The sequence below is a fragment of the Aulonocara stuartgranti genome, assembly GCF_965226115.1.
Source record: "Aulonocara stuartgranti genome assembly, chromosome: 16".
NCBI lineage: Eukaryota > Metazoa > Chordata > Actinopteri > Cichliformes > Cichlidae > Aulonocara > Aulonocara stuartgranti.
This window is the reverse complement of record NC_138952.1, coordinates 16,129,083-16,147,649: the sequence shown is the minus strand read 5'-3', so window position 1 is coordinate 16,147,649 and position 18,567 is coordinate 16,129,083. Positions and strand designations below refer to the sequence as shown.

General features: G+C 39.7%; 2 protein-coding genes across 6 annotated transcripts in view; one reads left to right on the top strand and one right to left on the bottom strand.

Annotated features, from left to right (window-relative positions):
• Positions 1-18,567, bottom strand: part of cers6 (ceramide synthase 6) — a 57,467-nt gene that overhangs the window by 18,415 nt on the left and 20,485 nt on the right. For 2 of the 4 annotated variants that reach the window (XM_082507550.1, XM_082507552.1), the window contains exons 3-4: positions 1,856-1,961; positions 1,629-1,759 (exon numbers count right to left, since the gene is read on the bottom strand). In XM_082507550.1, coding sequence (XP_082363676.1) covers positions 1,629-1,759; positions 1,856-1,939 — 215 coding nt within the window. In that variant the 5' untranslated portion in view covers positions 1,940-1,961. Of the gene's footprint in view, positions 1-1,628; positions 1,760-1,855; positions 1,962-2,941; positions 3,367-4,073; positions 4,206-4,966; positions 5,237-18,567 lie in introns of those variants that run through there. The other 2 variants (XM_082507551.1, XM_082507549.1) reach the window with 2 other exon arrangements.
• Positions 4,570-18,567, top strand: part of stk39 (serine threonine kinase 39) — a 32,182-nt gene continuing 18,184 nt past the window's right edge. For both annotated transcript variants that reach the window (XM_082507548.1, XM_082507547.1), the window contains exons 1-10: positions 4,570-4,873; positions 6,370-6,482; positions 6,742-6,850; positions 8,254-8,392; positions 8,705-8,760; positions 9,785-9,894; positions 12,875-12,976; positions 13,337-13,470; positions 13,613-13,661; positions 14,841-14,906. In XM_082507548.1, coding sequence (XP_082363674.1) covers positions 4,768-4,873; positions 6,370-6,482; positions 6,742-6,850; positions 8,254-8,392; positions 8,705-8,760; positions 9,785-9,894; positions 12,875-12,976; positions 13,337-13,470; positions 13,613-13,661; positions 14,841-14,906 — 984 coding nt within the window. In that variant the 5' untranslated portion in view covers positions 4,570-4,767. The remainder of the gene's footprint in view (positions 4,874-6,369; positions 6,483-6,741; positions 6,851-8,253; positions 8,393-8,704; positions 8,761-9,784; positions 9,895-12,874; positions 12,977-13,336; positions 13,471-13,612; positions 13,662-14,840; positions 14,907-18,567) is intronic.

The window sequence follows — 18,567 nt, the reverse complement described above, 5'->3', positions numbered from 1 at the left end:
TCCTATCAGTCTGTAACAGCTGTGCATGAGGGCCTAATTAGAGCACAATCACTGCTAGAAGCACTGAAGCCAGCCTGTTTGGAGGACTGCACTGTGGGCAACTGAGACTCACAACCTGGACAAACTATTGCAAAGCCCCGTGTTGTCTGCTATCAATTATGCCGAGTGCAGATAACAGTTTCGGCACGGGTGTTGCTTTGAACGAACGAATGCCAGCAAAGCATGTACAAAAAGCCCTTACATATTTCATACAGACACAAATCGAATCTCTCTTTTCATTTTATTTTTTTTTTTGTGTTCAGATTCTTCTTTGAGCTTGTAACAGGAGTCCAGTAGTCTAATCAGCCGACAGTGGTCTCCTGAGTGAACAGCAGCCTCAGGCAGATCAGAAGATGTGAGGCTCCCCGTGTCTCAAACTGCCAGATTTGCTCTACCGGTGTCAGACATGAGCCTGCTCTGACAGCGACACTCGCTCGTTGGCCTTTAACATCACACGCCAAGTAACTACCATTTCCCTGATGGCAAATGCTTTACTGCAGATTAGCCAGTTCTCTATTACAGACTGAGTGGGTTTGCTGGTTCGCACTGGGACTATTATCCAACAGCAGCACCAGCATTTATGTTGCAATCTTCATAAGCCGTGTAAGACACAGCACTGACTAACCAAAACTGAAGCAGCCCTCTTATAAGCTTTCAAAGGACCACACCAGCATTTCTGCTTGAATTTGACCACAAAGCTGAAATAAATGATCGCTGACTGATTATCAGTTGAAGACTCAACATAACACTAACTGGAAGAGAGGGAAATTTAACATAATATATCGCCTGTGTCCAGTGTGTTTCTCCTGTGCATACCTCAGCTCAGCTCTTGAGAAAGAGCCTCCCTCTCATCTTAGCAGGATCCCAATTTAAGATTTTAAAATGCTCTTTTTCTTCCCTTGCTGTTCTAGTCTTGATTTATTTGAAATAATTACTCCATGAGATGACAGTGAGATCCAAAAGAAAGGTTGATTGGCTTACAACTTGAACAGTATCAGGAGTTTATCTTAAATTCAATTAAATTCAAATCTCTTCTCCTATCTTGTTCTATGCTTGTCCGATTAATTCTCAAGTTGGACAGGACAATTTTGTTTCAGATCGAGTTATTATTTTGGTTCTCTGCTGTCCTCTGTGTCATTTCTCAAATCTCATATCTTTAAATTTGACATTGATTGTCAAAGAAAAAAAAAAACTCCAACAAGGTGAAGATTTTAATGAGCATCTGTCACTACAGCCCTCAAATTTCCCCTTTACATTCCTGCCTCCATTTCCCTAATTTGTTTTTTATGAGTATGTGCACCCACACAATTTACCTTCAGTTCCATACCGTATGAAAATGAACTTGCAGAGACATGAAACAAGCTCGATTTTTAAAATCATTAACCGTGCCTGCTTTTACTGCTGTGACAGATGTGTTGTTGATAAGTGGTAAAACAGCGCAGCCCATTCAAATGACTACACTCACAACAACTGTGACCAAAAGTTAAGCACCAGTGCACAAACTCTGATGTTTACAGAGAAAAAGAAACGTGCAGAGGAAACATGGCGTGCAGCTAAGTGAGGAATGTCTTGATTATAGTTTGTCTTACATGCTCTCACAGAATCTGGCGAGAGTGCTGGGCTTCTCTTGGTTGCGTCGTTGTCTGAACCAGCGCTGGATGGTCCGCACATCCCAGTCGAGCTGCTTGGAGAGACCCTCCAGCCTCTTCTCATCTGGGTGCTGTCAAGAAAATATAAACACTCCATAGGTTAGATGTAGTTCAGTTATTAAGCTATAACTGAATGATAATTAGAAAAAAATGAAAACGTGGACAACCTTGGTTATAGCAGTGAAGACCTTTTCCAGGATGGCATTGGGTTGTGCTTTTTGCGGCCCGTTAGTCTGGATCTTCAGGCCCATGGCACATGGTCTGGCAATAAACCTGCAAAAAACAGATCATGACACCATTTACATATTAAAGGGCTCAGTCTCTTTTCTTTTATTCTTTAAATTAAGGACACTGGAGCAGTCAGTAATGCATACTCTTTCTCTGCAGGTGCTGAATAACAGTGTACTGTAAAGATCTTTTGACCACAAACGGTTTAACACAGAGGGGAAAAACACCTATGTGTTGAACTGCTGAAGTGTAGTATCCACGTAGTATTGATGAAGAAACAGTAAATGACGCCACAGTGTGACTTGTTTGTCAAGATGTGGTGAGAAAGTACACAAGAGTTGACAGTCAGCTGCTAAAGTTAACACGTGGCTGTCTACATGAACAAAAATAATAATACTGATATTAAAAACTCCCCTTACACAGACATATATTTCATGAACGAAAAACCAGCAAGTCAAACATCATCGGATCATTTTAACTTTGTTACTGAGCGTAAATGAGGGCTTAGTGTGGAAATGTAAGGCCTCACTCACTACTTTGTAAAGAAACTCTCATGACAAGCATTGCTGTGATGACACCATCGTGGCTTAACGGTCAGACACATGATCATGCAACATGCAAAACATCACAAATAGAGCAGTGAAAAAAACCCCAAAACACAACCCCCCACCGATAAGATAGGTTAAAGGAAACGGTTTTTAGAACGATGGTTTGCAGAAATTATGGTTTGGGCTAAGAGGACGGTGAGTGGATTGGCCAGGTATGGTAACTTGGCCGCACAGCGTGTGCATGTGTGTGTGCCTCGACAGATGCATCAAATGCAGACAGCGCGTAACGCTGCGGCCCTGCAGAAAGAAAGATGATCACCCTAGTGATTTGTGGGCTAACCAGACAAGATGCCATTGTTTAGGTACCAGACTGACACACATGGACAGCGGGGTGTGCTGCATCGTTCGCCGGAATATTTCGACAATAGAAGACCGTATCACAGCCACCTGGATTAACGCATGTGCGCGTCGACCCACCTTTCGAAAACCAGTCGTATCATAAAGATGCAGAATGCTAAAGGACAAGCCAGATAGAGATCCTCGGCTTGCGGAAACGTTGCCTCATCTGTGTTTTTTAAGTCAGCCCAGGTTACATTGTGAGGGAGCCAGAATCTCTCATTCCAAAACCACGCCAGAATACCGGCCATCTCCCTGCAGCAGACACTGTGACCGGGTCGAAAGAGAAATGATGGCCCGCTGTATCTAGGAGGTCTCTCAGATGCGATCTGACGGCACAGGCTCTGCTGATGATGAGATATCCGTGTGCGATCGCCGTCCGTCCGTTTCCCCTCAGCTATTCCAGTGTAGGGAAGTAGACTCAATCAGCTCCTCTGCAACTGATTGGTGCGCTGACATGTCATGCAAAACAGTCAGCGCACATGCCGGGGCTATACCACGGCGTCATCAAGGTAAAGCACTGGGGTAACACTCAGCCTAACACAGTATAACTGATTCCCCTTTCATCAAATACAGAATGGCGTTTGCTTTATTTATACTCCTGTTTTATAGGTGTGATGCTTTTATTGTTGGAGAATCCTGTAGTAACCTGCCGACCTGGTGATGACTCACCTTCAGATACTGAAGATACAGATTTTTACTGTCAAACTCAAACTGATCTTTAATGACTTTTAGAAAGAAAAAAAAAGACAATAAACATTGACACAGTGGAGCATGCTCCACCGTTTACCGCTGTGCTTGGTAAACTCTGCCACCTACTGACAGATTTCGTGTAGTAACCCTGATTCCAATAACAAAAAAGAAAAAAAAGGTAAGGCCAAAAAGACAAAGACATACTTAAAGCAAATTCATTTTGGTGGTCAATCAGCCAAGGAAAAGATAGTGGACAGAAGTAAAGAAGAGAGTGCAAGCAAGGTGGAGTGGTTGGAAATGAGCATCACAATGAGAGCAGCAAAAGTGAAATGGGAGATTTACAGGATGGTAGTGAGACTTTCTTTGATGTATGGTTTGGAAATGGAGACCAACAGGAGCTGGAGATTTTGAAGATGCTAAGATTTTTTGTTGGGGGTGACCAACAAAAATTATCTATGAGTTAGAGACAAAGACAAAGAAGGAGGGATAGTGGGTAAAAAAAATTAAAAAGAAAAATTACCATTACATATGTTAGAACAGCTTTGAATTGCTTTTGAGTGAGAAGTGGATCCACGCTGTCCCAGCAAAGTGTCTCCACAGCATGTAAGAGCCATCAGATTCTGTCTGGGGCCAGATCAATCCAATAGGGCACCTTTGGGGTGTGGTGGAAGAGAAGATTCACATCATGGATGTGCAGCCAACAAATCTGCAGCAACTGTGTGACGCTATCGTAGTGGGTAGTGGACGCACACAGATCAATAAACAGTCTGATGGCGCCATCTGCTGGACAGTAGTATGATCGTCACCAGCAGTTCTGACTGCATGTGACATATTCTGGACATATTACTGAAGTTACACACACGCGACGTCATCCTCACGTCAGTATTTTAACACATTCATTGCTATTTTAACTCAAACTCAATTTCCTTAATATATGTAATGTAACCATTCTTCTAGCAGAGGTTTTAAATTAGGTGTATAATAAAGCATCTTAATCACTAGTCACTGTCTCGAGCGCGCGCGCACGCGATCCGTTATTTTCCGGGTTGTGCTCGCTCTGCGGTAGAGGCGGCTCTTCCTCTCCTGCAGCTGCCAGCTGACACTAACACTGAGGAGGTGAGGTCAAATTTGACTCTCTCTCTCTCTCTTCCTCTCTCGCTGCCCGTCAGTCTGAGAGAGAGGCTGCTAACAAGCGCAGCATCATCATCTTCATCATGGCGGATCAAGGCGACTGTACAGCTCCTGTCCACCACCCGCAACCACCGCTGACAACCAGCTGGCCAATTACCCGGGAGTCCTACGAGCTGCAGGAAGTCATAGGTTAGTGTCCGGGGATGTACTGAACGCCGTGTAACTATCGTGGAAACCCAGCCCGCGGCGGGTTATCGGAGGTGAATGACGACGAGGGCCTACCGGCTTTTTCATATGCAGCAGCCTCCCGCAACGCTTTGCAATGCGGATGTTACCAGACACAGTCAGGGACTACCGGTTCACAGCTCACGAAGCGGAGTCGGGTAAAAAATCTGGGCCGCTGCACGCGCGTGAAACTGTCACGTTCAATAAGTGGCTCTCCGGCGGGCTCCGATCACCGAGCTTGACTCCAGCTGTGCTGATTTTATGGCACGTGTCCAGTTTATTAGCAGCTGCTTAAATCACAGATGCTGCGGATCTGTGAAGGCCACGTCGTGCCGTCTGTGGTGGCAAATAACTTATTATGTCCACATGACGAGCTAAATATACAGCTACTTAGTATTCATACAGCTAATAATAGCAGTAATGGCGATCATTAAAAACTATGGCAATAGAGGAATTGTTACTTTTAAAACAATAAAGCTTGCCCTAAAAAGTCACTCCGCCGCTGTGTTTTCTAATTATTATTTTGATTGTTTAAAGTTAACACGTGATCGCTTAAGTCCAAAAATTCAAGAAATCCAGTTTATACTCATATTAATTAGAGAAAAAAACTTTAACATTTTTTACATTTATCGATTCAAATGATTAACACAACTTTTCTGTTGTGGACTAATGCGTTATTGATTAATTGAGACACATGACTCAGTTTGTAAGCATAGCTTATATGTAGCTGCAGTGTGAAGCATTGGTGTTATAATATTCCATGTTGTTGTTATCCTGCAGAAAAACCAGCAGGTATCTGCATTAACTTATTGTTAATATATCAGTTAGTGTTTATTTTACAAAGACATTTAAAACTTAAACCTAACTTATTTTATTGCATGAATCACCTAATGCTGAGTTATATCACCTGAGACATAATACTGCTAACCTTAAATGCATAGAAGAAAAGCAGAGGGAAGCCATATGCATATTTTTGGCAGCTGCATGCACTGTGCACATGAGCTGACAAGTCAAATCATGAGTGATAAGAAGTAGCGCCTCCGCTATGTGCAGCTGACAGTGATGAGTAAGTGAGACCGCCCCCCCCACACACACACACACCTCAACTTGTAGACAGTCACAATTTGTGATGTGTTCTCTGGTGTATCTGCTTCTAACAGTTTGTAAGCAATATGTCATGTGTCACAGCATCTTGGTGTGAACAGCTCTGCTACTACACAGCGTGGCCTGATTTGTAATGAGTCGAGTAAACGACTCATCATATTGATAAAAAAAAAAAAAAGAAGAAAAAAATAGAAGTTCTGTTATTTGCTAAAACAGAAAAGCTGGGAATCTGTGAGCCAGACAAATCCATAAAGCTACAAACTGATGCTGAATTTAGTCTTCCAGCTGTGCGTAATGCAATTCCCACTTGGCTCCTGTTTACTTTGTCATAGCTTCATTGTGGCTCTAATTCTCAGGCAGCGGGGCCACAGCTGTTGTGCAGGCAGCCCTCTGTACCCCCAGACAGGAGCGTGTAGCCATAAAGAGAATTAACCTGGAAAAATGCCAGACCAGCATGGATGAACTATTGGTGAGTACAATAAATACGGGCTGTTTTCTCAACCCAGTGTTTTGTTTTTTTTACACCACACCCGATTCCTGTAGTACTACTTAACTTCTGCTACATATTGTTATGGTTCTCATTTATCTATTAATGCAGTTTGCATAGAAATCTTCTAACTTTCCTGTTGTTTATGCAGCTCGTTGCAGATTATTAAGATAAAGCAAGTGCCCTGAATAAATGAGATGTCCTGTATGTGAAATATCCTGTCATTTGCTTCTACCAATAGAAAGAAATTCAAGCCATGAGTCAGTGCAACCATCCCAATGTTGTCACATACTACACCTCCTTTGTTGTGAAGGATGAACTCTGGTTAGTCATGAAGCTTCTGAGTGGGGGTAAGCTTCACCTGACACGGGTGGCTTAGTGATGCATTCATGCCATTCATGTGATAACATAAGTCTTAAATGCCCTTACACCGGTCTGTGTTTAATTTGATTAAAGAACAGCAGTGTATCAACCTGTGTTAATGCCTAGTTGACAAAAAGCGTTACATCTGAGAAATTTCAAAACTTATTATAAAGCCAGTTTCAGTATAATAATCCATTATAATTAATAAAAAATTTTTTTTATCAGGTCAGTTTAGTTTTGCTTAGACTCCAGTAGTTTTTGCTCAGTTCAGTTTTTATTAGTTCAGGTATCATAATTTGTAATTGGTAAGGTTTAATTAAGTTTTGCTTTATAGTTGGAACACTTGTAGATATTGTCCTCACAATACAAATTTGACCACACTCATGAAGACTAAAATTAACGACATTTGCTCGTCGTTTTTATTTAATTTTGTAACCGTTATATATCTCTGTAAGTAAACTAAGTAAGTAAGTAAACTTTATTTATTAAGCGCTTTTCACAGACAGGCAATCACAATCTCTGGGACAACAATTGTAGACCAGTGTCGGGGTTGTTACTCCCAAAAAAATAAAGCAGCACGTAACTTAATTACTCTCCACAGAAAGTAATAACTCGTTACCGTACTTTCTCATTACTTTGTAAAATTACCTGAAACATAATGTTATATAATTACCATTTAACAATATAAACCTAAGGATCCAATCCTGTACACCAACACAAATCCCTAGGTTTCTTTTAGTGTTTAATTATGAACAAAAATCTGACAACACAACGGAAAGCTGAAAACGTAACAGTGATTCTGCTTTACAAATGTGCACAGGTAGGAAGTGAGCCTGACTGCTCATCACTGCCTTTAATACCTGTTGAAGGTCAGGCTCTGGCTGCTGGGCTGGGTTCTGCATACACTCAGGTTTATCATCGCTCTGGGTTCTTGGCTAGTTTTGTGTTAGCAGACTGTCCGTGCAGTGCTATTAGGAGCCAAAGTTACCAGTACAATGTGGTTGTTTCTTTTCTGTACAGAGCTTGCACTTTACCATTGTACTCTTGCTCTTTTGTACAATAAAAATAAAAGTAATGTCCATATCTTCGCAGTAAACCACTCTGACATTTTCCAGCACACGAACTGAAATCAATGTAATGTGATCGCAGTAACACCCAACAGTGGTAACTAACTAGGAAACCATAGGTTTAAATCACTGAATTAAGTAATTTCAGCTGTAAAGACAATACAATAAGCTGCTCCCTGCAATAAAACAAATCTAAAAATACCAAAATATACAAATACACAAACACTGAAATGTAACATAAATTAATCACTCAACAGATTTTTGTTTCCCATTATTTTCTAAAAATTAACCATGTTTTCTTTTCTTGGCTGGCATCTTTTTAGGATCTATGCTCGATATAATTAAGCACATAAGCAAAGAAGATGATAAAAATCGAGCTTTAGAAGAGCCTATCATTGCCACTATTTTAAACGAAGTTCTGGAGGGTCTGGACTATCTACACAGAAACGGACAAATTCACAGGTATTGGTTTATATCTTTTTCCTCTGTTTAATCAACATTGTTTGATTGAAAATATGATCCGCTATCTAAAAAACCAAGTGGTAATGTTGAAAATGAACACAAATACGTTCATTCATTGGATTGTAGCTCAGCCGTGATCTGTACACTTTCTGGTTATCAAGGTCAACGTGAGTCAGACTTAACCCTCTACGACCCCCATGGGCATAGTTCTATATGGTGATGGTTAGGGCGACACGTTAACAGGAGTGGAAGAATCAATGCTGCTCCACATGACTTTGTTGTTTGACTGCATTAATGTTTTGTTGACCTCAGGGATGTGAAAGCTGGGAACATACTACTGGGGGAAGACGGATCTGTTCAGATTGCAGGTTTGTTGAATACTGTGTAACACTCTCTTAAACCTCTTTTTTTGGTTATTTTCACACTAAATGCATGCACTGTATTTGTGGTAAGATGGTGGAATTGATTTCATAGGTTGTAATAATTAACAGAGAGCAATAATGTATGTTTACGTTTTCTTTTTTTTAATTCGAGAATCATAATTCTTTCCTAATTATTGTGTGTCAGCTTAATCAGTTACTCCATTGAAGCTGTCAGCTTTTTAATGCTGTCTGTTATATTTAATTGAAGTGACTGATTATAGCCTTTAATAAAAACAATTACAGGAATTAGAAAAAGCAGTTGACTCTGTAATAAAATAAAAACAAAATATCTGCAGGTTACCAAATAAGCACAGCAGGATAAGAACAAGTGTAACTCGTTGAGTTAATTAGTTTCAGGGTCCTGATGTGAATGCATTATTTTGGCTGATACTGGATTCACACTATGTTGCCTGTTGTTCTTGTTCTTAAACAGACTTGTTGCAAAGCTTGCACTCACTAGCCATGTTATTATGTTATTAATTGTTATTAATTGGATTCACCTTGCTAGTACTGGGTTGGATGTACTTTTCCACTCAGTAGCACCTAAATTCTGGAATAGATTCAAAAATAATGCTGACATAATATCACCATACAGTCACTGCAGATTTGTCAATAATAATAATAATAATAATAATGATAATAACATTTTATTTGTAGGCACTTTCCAAGGCACTCAGAGACCGAAATCACAGTATGCGCACAAATTTTGAATCTACCCGCTTTGACCAGCTCATTACATAGGCATGCATGCAGCACTCATTCCAGAGGAGATCAGCTTTTCATACTGTGACGCAGTAAACAAGCTAAAATGAAAATGAACAATTCTGATGTATTTGATGTTCAATATTTACTCTTTACCCTGCAGCAGTCACACAGGGTTTTGACCCAGATTTTTAAATGAGCCAATTACCATGTGTTGTTGTTCTAAAATCTTCTCTGTTGTTCTGATGCTTTTCTTTTGTTTTTACAGATTTTGGAGTGAGTGCATTTCTAGCTACAGGGGGTGACATGACTAGAAACAAAGTTCGAAAGACCTTTGTTGGCACACCATGCTGGATGGCACCAGAGGTGATGGAACAGGTGAGTCTGTTTCTGTCGAGGCAAGAGCTGATGAAAACTTTTATGTTATGTACTGGAAAAAAATGCAACTGGTCTGTTTTGGGTTTTTGTATTCTAGTCTTTTATTAACTGTTTTCTGTTTGGTTTCACTATCCTTGGTTTTTGATTATAGGTTTAGGGTTTGATTCCATATTTTTCATCCCTTTACCTTGTGCAATATTTTCTGTTATTTTTGAGCTCTTGATGTTTTGTCCCAGAGTGGATTTTCTTTAAACTTAGCTTTGTTAGTTTGGGTTGGTTGTTATCTTCCCTCAATGTTGTTGTGTTCTGTGCCTTCCTTTATATCTTCATGTCTGTGTTGCCCTATGTTAGTTCTTTCATGTATCAGCATTTCTTTGTTTTAGCTGGTGTTATGCTTCAGTTCCTGTTTTACTTTTTTAGTTGTCCCTTACGTTTTGTCTTGTTTTACTTCCTCCCCAGTTTCATTGCCTTGATTGTCTACATCTGTGTCTAGTTTGCTCCAGTTGTTGTTCACTTCCCTAAACACCCCATGTGCATCAATAGACAATTGTTTTCTTTTTGTTTTACATATTTATTTATTGGTTATAACAAGTTTTACATAATACGCTGTGATAAAATAAGAGAATAAGAGATAAAATAATGACAAAAGACATAATGATTGAAACAAAAATAAAGAAAATCATAATGGGGGGGTCAGACAGACATATCAAATTAGCACAAATTACATTTGTCAATATAGCTAAAAATCATGGGAGGATGATTATGGAAAAGCTGACTTATTATAAAGAGTGTTCTTGTGTGCTTACACCTGTCCTCATAGCTCACTGGGTTAAGCAGGTGACCCATATGGCAATAGACCAGCGGTCCCCAACCTTTTTTGTGCTACGGACCGGTTTAATGACTGACAATATTTTCACAGACCGGCCATTAAGGTCTTGGATTAATACAACAAAAAAAATGATACAACCAAGACAAAAACTGTGGTATTTTGTAAATAATTGACACGAATTCACAGTGTAATTGTGTAACTTTATTAGCAGCGTCTTCTTGAAACACATCCTCCTGCCCCTTAATGCTCTCTGATCATTATGGCAATGCGTAAATATTTCTTTCAAAATAAGACACACAAGTACAACACGGGAAAAGACCCAGGGGAACAGACTTATAAACCCTGAAAACCATAAATTTTACACCCGAGCCTCAACTCTTGCGGCCGGTAACAAACGCGGCCCGGTAATGTTCTAGAATTTTGTCCATATGGCCCAAAACATATCCAGTTTGTTTCTTAATACATAAGTTATTTTCTCCAGAGTTAGTATAGATGTCAGTCCATTAAGCCGCTGAGAAAGTCCTCATAGTACAGTATTTTCATGTACTCTTTTGGGTTGTGTTGCGTTGCTTTCTGGGCTTTTTATTTGGTTCTTGTATTTTGCTTTTAGATCTTTTCATCAGACTGCTCACTTTTGATTCATTCAGTCTGCCTTTGTTTCCTCCCTTCAACACTCCACAAACATAAAAGCAGCAGCTAGGCTGCTAACAAGCACTTGCACATCAACCCTGTGCTTGCTTCCCTTCACTGATCATTCATCCATCTTCTTCTGGTTATCCAATTCAGGGTTGCTGGGGGGCTGGAGCCTATTCTAGCTGTAATAGGGTGAGAGGCAGAGTATACTCTTGACAGGTCGCCAGTCTGTCATAGGGGCAACACAGAGAGGCAGACAACCGTTCACTCTCACACTCACACCTACAGCCAATTTAGAATCACCAATTAGCATGTCTTTGGATTGTGGGTGTAGCCAGAAAGAACCCACATAGACACAGGGAAAATGTGCAAAGTTCACACAGAACCCAGGAGCTTCTTGCTGTGAGGTGACAGTACTAACCACTGTACCACCATGCTAGCTCTTCGCTGGCTTCCAGTGAAATTCAGATTCAATTTATTAATCACTTACAAGGCCATACATGGTCAGGGTCGTGCACATATCACAGATCTGCTGAGACCTTGTTTTTTTATTAAGGCCTATTAACTGTTATTTTAAATCCAGCTTTTAAGGTTGGAACACATACACTTTGAAACAGCCTTGCAGGTCAGCTGATTAAGTGGGGTTTTTTTTTTCAACTTCTACTGAAAACCTTTTTTTTAGCCTTTATTATGATTATGATATTAGACTGGAAGGTGAGGGAAGATGAGCAGTAAATGGCCTAGGACAGATTCAGACCTAGCCTTCTGCAATAGTCTATTGCAGTGGTCTTTTCTCGTGTTGTACTTGTGTGTCTTATTTTGAAAGCAATATTTACGCGTTGCCATAACGATCAGAGAGCATTAAGGGGCAGGAGGACGTGTTTCAAGAGGACGCTGCTAATAAAGTTACACAATTACACTTTGAATGCGTGTCGATTATTTACAAAATACCACAGTATATGTCTTGGTTGTATCATTTTTTTTTGTTGTTGTATTTATCCGAGACCTTAATGGCCGGTCTGTGAAAATATTGTCGGGCATTGAACCGGTCCATAGCACAAAAAAGGTTGGGGACCGCTGGTCTATTGCCATATGGGTCACCTGCTTAACCCAGTGAGCTATAAGGACAGGTGTAAGCACATAAGAACACTCTTTATAATAAGTCAGCTTTTCCATAATCATCCTCCCATGATTTTTAGCTATATAGACAAATGTAAGAACCTTAGTGTGAATGTGTTGTTTTTTGTACTGTATGTTGGGATATTTACACTTAAATATAAATGTGTGTCTTCATCCAGACTGTTAAAACACATAAAAACTGCTATACAAAAAAGTTATTATTATTATTATTATTATTATGTAAAATGTATTTGCCTGATCTTGTCTCTGCTTAATGCTAGCCCTTTTTGTAATGGAATGCTGTTATTTTTGACATGACAACCAATAGCAGCATTGCCTTAACATGAAGCCTTAAGCATTACTTTGGTATTATACGGTACTGTAATTCTGTGTCTGCAGGTTCGGGGCTATGATTTTAAAGCAGATATATGGAGTTTTGGAATTACAGCGATTGAATTGGCAACAGGCTCTGCCCCCTATCACCGCTACCCTCCCATGAAAGTATGTGTTCATTCAGTGTTATTTAATCAGTCTTGTAACATATACTGGTGCTGGCAAAGAAAAAAGAAAAGGAAACTGGCCATAAACCTTGATAAACCTTCTCCTAAATAAACGTCTTTGAGGTTTTCTTAGTAATGATGAATTTTATGTGGAAAGAGAGCAGTTTGGCTTGCTGCTCTTTCTGTAATTGGGAAACCTAAGAGCTAATAAACAGGCAGCGTTTCATCTAAGAGATACTCATCTTTATGTTCCACAACATTTCCCACAGTTTCCTGCTCTTAGTTTCTTTTCCTCATCTACAGATTTTGTACTGGTGGTGAAATGTGTTGGCAGTTATGACCACTTCTGTTGTCTTTTCAGGTTTTAATGCTTACCCTTCAGAATGATCCACCCTCTCTAGAGACAGGTGTTGAGGACAAGGAAACTTTAAAAAAATATGGCAAATCATTTAGAAAGCTAATATCTATGTGCCTTCAGAAGGATCCTGTCAAAAGGTTAGCAACATGTTTATGTATCAGGCAAATATATCAATGGAGAGAGCTGATGCAATTATTGGTCAGTGAAATGACCCAATCGTGACTAACATTCAGTAACTGTAATGATGCTTTCTTTTTTCTTTGTTTGTTGTATCTCTAGGCCTACAGCCGCAGAGCTTTTGAAGTGCAAATTCTTCCAAAAGGCCAAGGTATTTGTCTCATCTCACTATCTTTTGTTATTATTGCTGTCCGTTTGGATTTATGCCAGCGATGAGTCAGATATACACGCAGTGAATGCTTTTTTATGCGTTTTTGATGTTTATACTTACTTGGATGAATCAGCAATGACATAAAACATAACCTAGCTACTATTATTTAATATATATGAGAAATAGTAGTATTATTTAAATGTTGTTCTCTTATAATAAGCACTGTGTATTCCTGAATTTTTTTTACTATAATAGTGATTAGTTAAGTAGTTAAATGGTGAATAGCCAAAATCTTTATAACAAAGTTATAAGATTACAAAATCCTTTTTTTCCAAGTAGATTAGCAGTTAGAGAAATAGTCTTTTTAAGGTCATTTTAATTTTGTGAAAAGTACTGCAGCCTCATCTTGCTGTTTCTGCATAGCCAGTAACCAATTTATACCAGGGACTTAATAAATCCATTTATAGTACTGTGCAAAAGTCTCTAGCCACCCCTCCATTTTTTATGTTTTGCTTTCACAGAGCCAGACCTTCGAATACGTTTTAAACTTGAGCGATAGTTCTCCAGCTCTCTGAAGTTCTTTCTTTCTTTAGACATGGCGGGTTTTTTCACTAATCTTTGGTCCAGTTTTTTACCTGACCATTTTCAGATGATTTTCAGATGATTTTCTTTTGTTAAGCCACTTAACACTTAAACACAGTGGAGGCTCTTATCGTGCGTTCAGCCAGTGGTGTTGAGGATCTTATCGAAAATGGTTGAACTGTATATGTAGGAAAGTATCGTAAGATTTGTATCCACCATGCCTTGCCATCTGGAAAGTGTCCGTTTGACAAAAGCTTTTTTTTCAGAACGACAATAGTCCCAAACACACTGCCAAAGCAGTAAAAGCATAACTGAATAGAAAAACACACAATGAAACCTTGTCAGTCATGGATCCAAGGAAAAGCTTTAAATGTCCTTCAGCAATGTCCTTCTGTTTTTGCCTTATATACAGTATTTTCTTGCATGTTTGCAAATGTTTCAATAAATCACAGCACTTATTTCTCATTTTCCTTGCAAAATATAAAGAAATAAAAGGTGTGTCAAGACTTTTGCTCAATACTGTACTTCTCACGTGTCGTCCAGCCTTTGGATTTCCATCTGTCTAACTTAGTTATATTTTGACCATTTTTTTCACAGAACAAAGAATATCTGGTGGAGAAGCTTTTGAGTCATGCACCAAAGATTTCTCAGAGAGCGAAGAAGGTATGTTTGGGTAAACATTCTAATAAATAACTCAGCTATTGACTCAACATGAGCGAATTATGGCAGCAAGGAGGAACTGACTGAAGTGTCTGTCTCCAGCAGAGTGCTGCATTTCCAGTCAACACATGCGATGCTCTGCGACTTTCTTCAGCACCTCAAACACTTTACACCCTGTTGTGTAGATTATGTAAAAATATGGGCAACTGCCACGTAACAGTCAGACGGTACAGCTGTGTGTCAGTGGTTTCATGTGAAGCTCTTTGCATGTGTCACGCCGGAGACAAACAGGGTGAAATTAATTGTTGTGGTTAGGTAACAGAAAGGAGCAGATTATTGCTCAGTTCGCTTGCTCTGTTTCCCACTGGTCACAGTTTACTGAGAGGAAGTGCAGCTTTTGGACACAGCTGATATTGACTCCACATAACATTACGCCTGGATGGCCAGGACAGAAGTGGGAACACGGGCCAATTGCCAGAAGGCAGAGTGCAAGTGAGCGTAGAGGTGGAAATTCACTGACATGGTAAAGGAAGGACATCGTAGATAACATGGTCATTTCTGTGTATGACGTCGTATTTACGCACAAACATAGCTTGGCATCAATAGAAAGGGAGATGACTATGGTGGGTGGTATGTGGAAGTCATAACAAAGAATGCTAAATGGATATAAACAAGTGCTGCAGTATATCAGAGTTTGACAGTTAAGTTTATTACAGCCATCACCTTCTAATTTAGGCTGTATTTATGGTCACTGATACACAAATTATGCAAGCTTTGCAATTGGAGCCACATTACTTTGAACTTGCACAGCAATATTTGTGCCAGTGTGAAATGGTATCACTTTCAGAGAGTATAAAATGGATTCTGTGGAGCCTTTTAATCACAAAGTGGTGATGCACAACAACTGTGTAGTGCAATGAATGCATTTTTTACATGTGTATTCCTCTTAAAAGTACAAAACAGACAGCATGCAGGGTTTACAGGTAGTGTCTGATACACTTGATAGCTTTGCTTTGGGAAATGTGTGGGCTGCAGAGCCAGTGTCCTTGTTGCTTTGTCCCCGATTTGACCTGCAGAGTCATCTACATTATAAACTCAGCAACATTACCCAAAGCTTGCAGACACAAGCAGTATTATAGAAACACTGTCATTGCAGGATGTTGCGACCTTGTGGCCCTGGTTTTGTTAGATCTTATCTCAAGACTCTCAAATCGTCTAGATCGTGTTCTCAGTGCACCTCTCTTTGATCTGTATTTTTCCCTTCTCTTCACGCCTTAGTAACCAGTTGCTCTTTTTCTAATGTTTTTCTCCTATGTGGTATTTTACTGTCAGCAAATGTGGGATTCTTCTCTGATGAAACAAGTCGACCTAAAGCCACACAGCTACTCTTTGACTCTTAAAAGAAACCTGGCTTCTCCATTAACCTGCTCCAGTGAATGAAAGGGAGATGGCAGATTCTGTCACCAGCAAAGTAATTTAAGATGATAATGGAGCTAGAACATTACTCCTTTATCTAACAAATGGAACTAGGATTCAGAAATGACTTGCGGAAATGAGAAATAGGAGAAACTGACTCTTACAGAACATACAAACAGGCATTTGCGAGGGATTTTGCTTTATTTTAAATAGAAATGTTATACAGGATCATAGCCAGCCATTTAAAATGAAGGTGTTTGTGGGTCCAAAAAACAGCAGAGGGCACCCTTACACCCAGTATTGAGTGTCTAAAAGAGAAACTAGCAGGCTTTATATTAGTTCAAAGGCCAGATAAAACTAATGTGTGCTTGAATCATTGATTTGTTGCATAACAAAAAGTAACATGTGATAAGATTGGGATTGATATCAAGTTCAGATGTATGGTCTGGTGCACAAATGATGATGCAGTACTGATTGACTTCTGCTTGAATGCTTTCTGCAGCCTGATTTCTAAAAGAGCAAAACAAAACAAAACAAAACACAGCTTTGTACCAGAGTGTGTCGCAGTGTCTGAAAACGCCGTTATGAGCGACCGCCAGCATTTTTAGATTCTGAACATACAATGTTTCTGTTCAATCTTATTTTTAGCCTACATTTTTGGTTCATTTCTCAGTATTCTTCTTTCTGTGAGTGAATGTCAGCTGGGTTTCATGTATGGCTGCCCAGTGCATTGATCTGTGTCTGTTTTGCTCAAGGACCCTGAGCAGAACTGGGGGAGTCTTGGTTCTGTGTCAGGTTTGGAAAATAAACCTGACACCACCACAAGGGTAGTGCTTCTTTAACTTTGACCCCATCTAGAGCTGGGGAATTTTTATGACTCTGCTGCCAGTGGCTTACAGTTTTGTGTGCTCCCTTCTGTAACACTGTGGTGCCCTTGTGTCTCATCTCGCATGTTGCTTCTCTTACATGCTTTAACTGTAGAAATGCAACAAATTATAGGCTTTATGTATTTAGGCTTTGATTTGCCATACTTACTGTTTTTGTCTTGTTATACTTGATACATTTTCAGTTGTATAACTACTTAACTATAACTACTATAACTACCATAGTTAAGTCATTTATTTTTTCTCTTGTATTTATTGTGCTATGCCAAATTATACCTACTGAAATGGTATAAGCAACTGGTGAAAAGTTCTTTCTTTCTAGTTCAGTGTAGGTTTAGTCAATATATATATTTAGTTTTTAGTCACATTTATCAGATGGTATAATACAGCACGTGTATGAAGGCTGCTGACTCACAGTCATGACAAGCCGGTCTCCAGAAACATATGCAACAGTGCTTCCTTGTGTTTATGTTGACAAATGTAAGACTAAAAATAAAGATATTTTCTGTAAATTTTAATTTAGTTTTGTAAGTACACTAAATTGTTTAAGTTTGTTTTTATTTTTTATCTCAGTTAACTAAATGGGTTTTGCATCTATTTGGAAACATGAGTTTATTTGTGACTATAGATGTTATATACTAGTCAAAAAAAGAAATGCAAGATTATGTTTGAACTACATTACCATATGCATAAACAAGACATTTAGTATGAGTTTTTGGGCCTCCTCTGGGCGTGATGGAAGCATTCACTTGTCTGCACATGGTCTGTACAAGTGTCTGGCTCTGTTGTTGAAGAATTGCTCTCCAGTCCTGGATGAGTGCATACTGCAGCTGTGCAGTGGTCATTGATTGTGGCTGCCTCTGATGAACATGCCCACCCAGCAAGTTCCAGGCATTTTTAGTAGGAGACATATCAGGAATAAATGCTGGCCAAGGAAGTAGCTGGATGTGCTCCTGATCCAGAAAAGCTCGAGCTACTCTGGCAGTGTGGGGGGGTAGGCACTGTCTTGCTGAAACAACTGCAGGGTGGGGTGCTGCTGCAAGAATGGCACAAGTACAAGTTGGAGGACCGCATTTTGGTACCTCTGTTCAGTTCTGCCAAGAACAGTCGCATCAGAGACAATGCTCTCGTGGACACCGTGGAAGTGTGCAGCAGCTCAGACACACATGCCAGTATCCAACTTGCCAATAGCCCAGACTCGGTCAGATTCAGTCAGTCGTGGCATGAAGACACTGATAACAATGTTGCACATACACTGTTTTGTGTGCTTTAAGACCACTGGCTTGAAAATGCTGTAAACTGAAGCAATTCTGCTGTGTGCAAGTTGATTTGTCTTCCATAAACAATTTAAAAATCATGCAGTT